Source organism: Penaeus japonicus, unplaced genomic scaffold (assembly GCF_977035675.1).
Source record: "Penaeus japonicus unplaced genomic scaffold, GWHDUDI00000001_assembly GWHDUDI00000041, whole genome shotgun sequence".
NCBI lineage: Eukaryota > Metazoa > Arthropoda > Malacostraca > Decapoda > Penaeidae > Penaeus > Penaeus japonicus.
In genome coordinates, this window is record NW_028234443.1 from 10,168,086 (window position 1) to 10,170,364 (window position 2,279).

The 2,279-nt window shown below is 34.5% G+C and overlaps 1 protein-coding gene across 7 annotated transcripts in view; it reads right to left on the reverse strand.

Moving 5' to 3' along the window:
- Window positions 1-1,677, reverse strand: part of LOC122263649 (uncharacterized) — an 18,543-nt gene extending 16,866 nt beyond the window's left edge. For 5 of the 7 annotated variants that reach the window (XM_086534352.1, XM_086534351.1, XM_086534349.1 and 2 more), the window contains exon 1: window positions 1,515-1,676. In XM_086534352.1, coding sequence (XP_086390478.1) covers window positions 1,515-1,577 — 63 coding nt within the window. In that variant the 5' untranslated portion in view covers window positions 1,578-1,676. Of the gene's footprint in view, window positions 1-1,514 lie in introns of all 7 variants that reach the window. The other 2 variants (XM_086534350.1, XM_086534346.1) reach the window with 1 other exon arrangement.
- Between the last annotated feature and the right edge of the window lie 602 nt (window positions 1,678-2,279).

Consider the following 2,279-nt stretch of genomic DNA (forward strand, 5'->3'; position numbering starts at 1 on the left):
AAAACGGTGATTTCTCGACACTTGAAACTGAACGATTTGTAAGAAGGGAATGGAGAAGAGAGATGCGAGACCTCCCATTAAATCTAACATACCAATCATAAACAAGGGTTGGTTAATTTTTTCAATCATTTGGGGTTTGAGATGTTGCACTGTTTAACCCATTAGCAGCGGATGGCATGATTTGCTGCACAGGCAGACTCGGTCATAGACGTGGATGGCACCATGCCAGACAATGTAAACCAGCCATCCTACTGCACAAATATTTATTTTAAACCATGACCAATGGGTTAAGCCTGTTTGTAGCTGCTTGTTATAATGTGAAGATATGTGTTTGCTGTGCTGGTTCCAAGGGGTGCATATAGTAGACAACATGCCAAAACAAGGAACAATCATAAGGCTCTATATAAGTGAAAATGTTTGTTTGCTTTTGTGCTTAAGACACGGAAACGAGTGTGATCATTGTGCATACAGTAATCCTTGCAGCCAAGTCAACTGTCATAAAATCAGTTTACATTTCTAGTTTATACTAGGTAGAAATTAGATGCAATTTCCCACAGGTCCTCAGATTCTGCTGGAAAGGAGAGGGGCTGCCAACTCAGACACTAAGGGCTCGCTTTGAAGATGTACATTGAATTTGCTAAATTCAAAACTGGGTAAGGTTAGGCTGGTTGTTGGATTAGGATTCTGTAGATCATATCATATAAGATTTGCTTGCATGCCAATTTTCAATATGTTATTTACCGATTTTACCCCCTGCGATTTCCCTGGGACACTTCATGCCCTCCCCACCTACCAGGTCTAATATTGTCACTACTGTTGGGTTTTATTGACTAAAACTACTGTAAACGCACACTGACGCGGACCTATTCTAGTAGTGTTCCAAAAATTATTGAATAAAGCGATGTGTCACTCCTTCATAAGGCACTGTGACTTATTCTAATGGAACTTCGTATAACCCTAATCTGGACAAATATGATATCTTAATATAATATACAGTTAATACAAAAGAAAAAAAAACAAGAGCTTACCATACAGTAAAACTTTTAATCAATATTCATATGTATGGCAACAAAAAAACAACAGACAAGTAACATACCAAACAAATACAACAAGCTCGCTATAAAATCAAATATACAACAGAACAACAATAATAAGACGAGAAAAACATTTAAAAAACCCACACACACACACACCCTTCTCCGTTCCTCTTTAATAATGGACCTTCCTGAATTCCTTCCTAAAATCCTAACACACGAACCTTAATAAAAAAATAAAAAAAAACAGACAATATCTAAGAAGAAAAGAGCATATACATCCCCTCTATTTGCACCCTAGAAGCAGGACAGAGAAGCGTTGATAAAGGGGGGAGAGAGACAAGAAAGAGAAAGAGAGAGAGAGAAAGACAACTAATTACGATAGTGGTCTGCACTCACACACCGAATCGAAGAAAAATCTACCATCTACGTCTCTTTATCTTTCCTTTTATCGCCTTGTATTCCCCTTTCTAGCCTTACCTTCTTTTCCGGCACTTCCCCACCCGATTCATCATCACTCGAATAAGACTGTAACGCGTTCATAATGAGAGAAAAGGGTATTTTTTTATCCTCAAATAAGCAGTAAGTGTCTCTTCTGCCTTTCCAAAATGGCCGACATGAGGTCTCTCGTCCCTTTGAAAAGTCCGGGGGGAAGAGGCGGATCCGGTCCCTGTGAATTGTTTCCTTTTATTATGGTCTTGTTATATCGTTCTCTTTTTTTATTGTTTTTGTTCTTTTGTTTATTGGAAATCATTTATTGTTTTTATTTTTTGTTTATTGTTTAGATCTTTATTATCATCTGTTGTTTTTCATTTGCTTGTTCTTATCATCAAATATAATGATGATAATGATAATTGTGATAACAATTTTAAAGGATAATAATGATTTTATAACAGTAATGTACTATTATGATGATAACAAAAAATAGCAAGGATAATATTACTATCATTGATAACTTTATAATGATAATCAAATATATATCATTACTATTGGGTGTAGTAGTGTTATATTCATTATCATTTTTTGTTAATATCATTATTAGTAGAAGTAACAAGAGTGTAGTAGTAGTAACACGATTATCATTGTCGGATTATATCATTTTTGCTATTATAGTTATTGGTTTTGTTTATCTTTGTCATCAATATCATCTTTAGTAGTACCATTATATTAATATTACTATTACTGTTGCTATTATTATTATAATTAATCACTAGCACTACATATTTCATAATTATATATTATTAT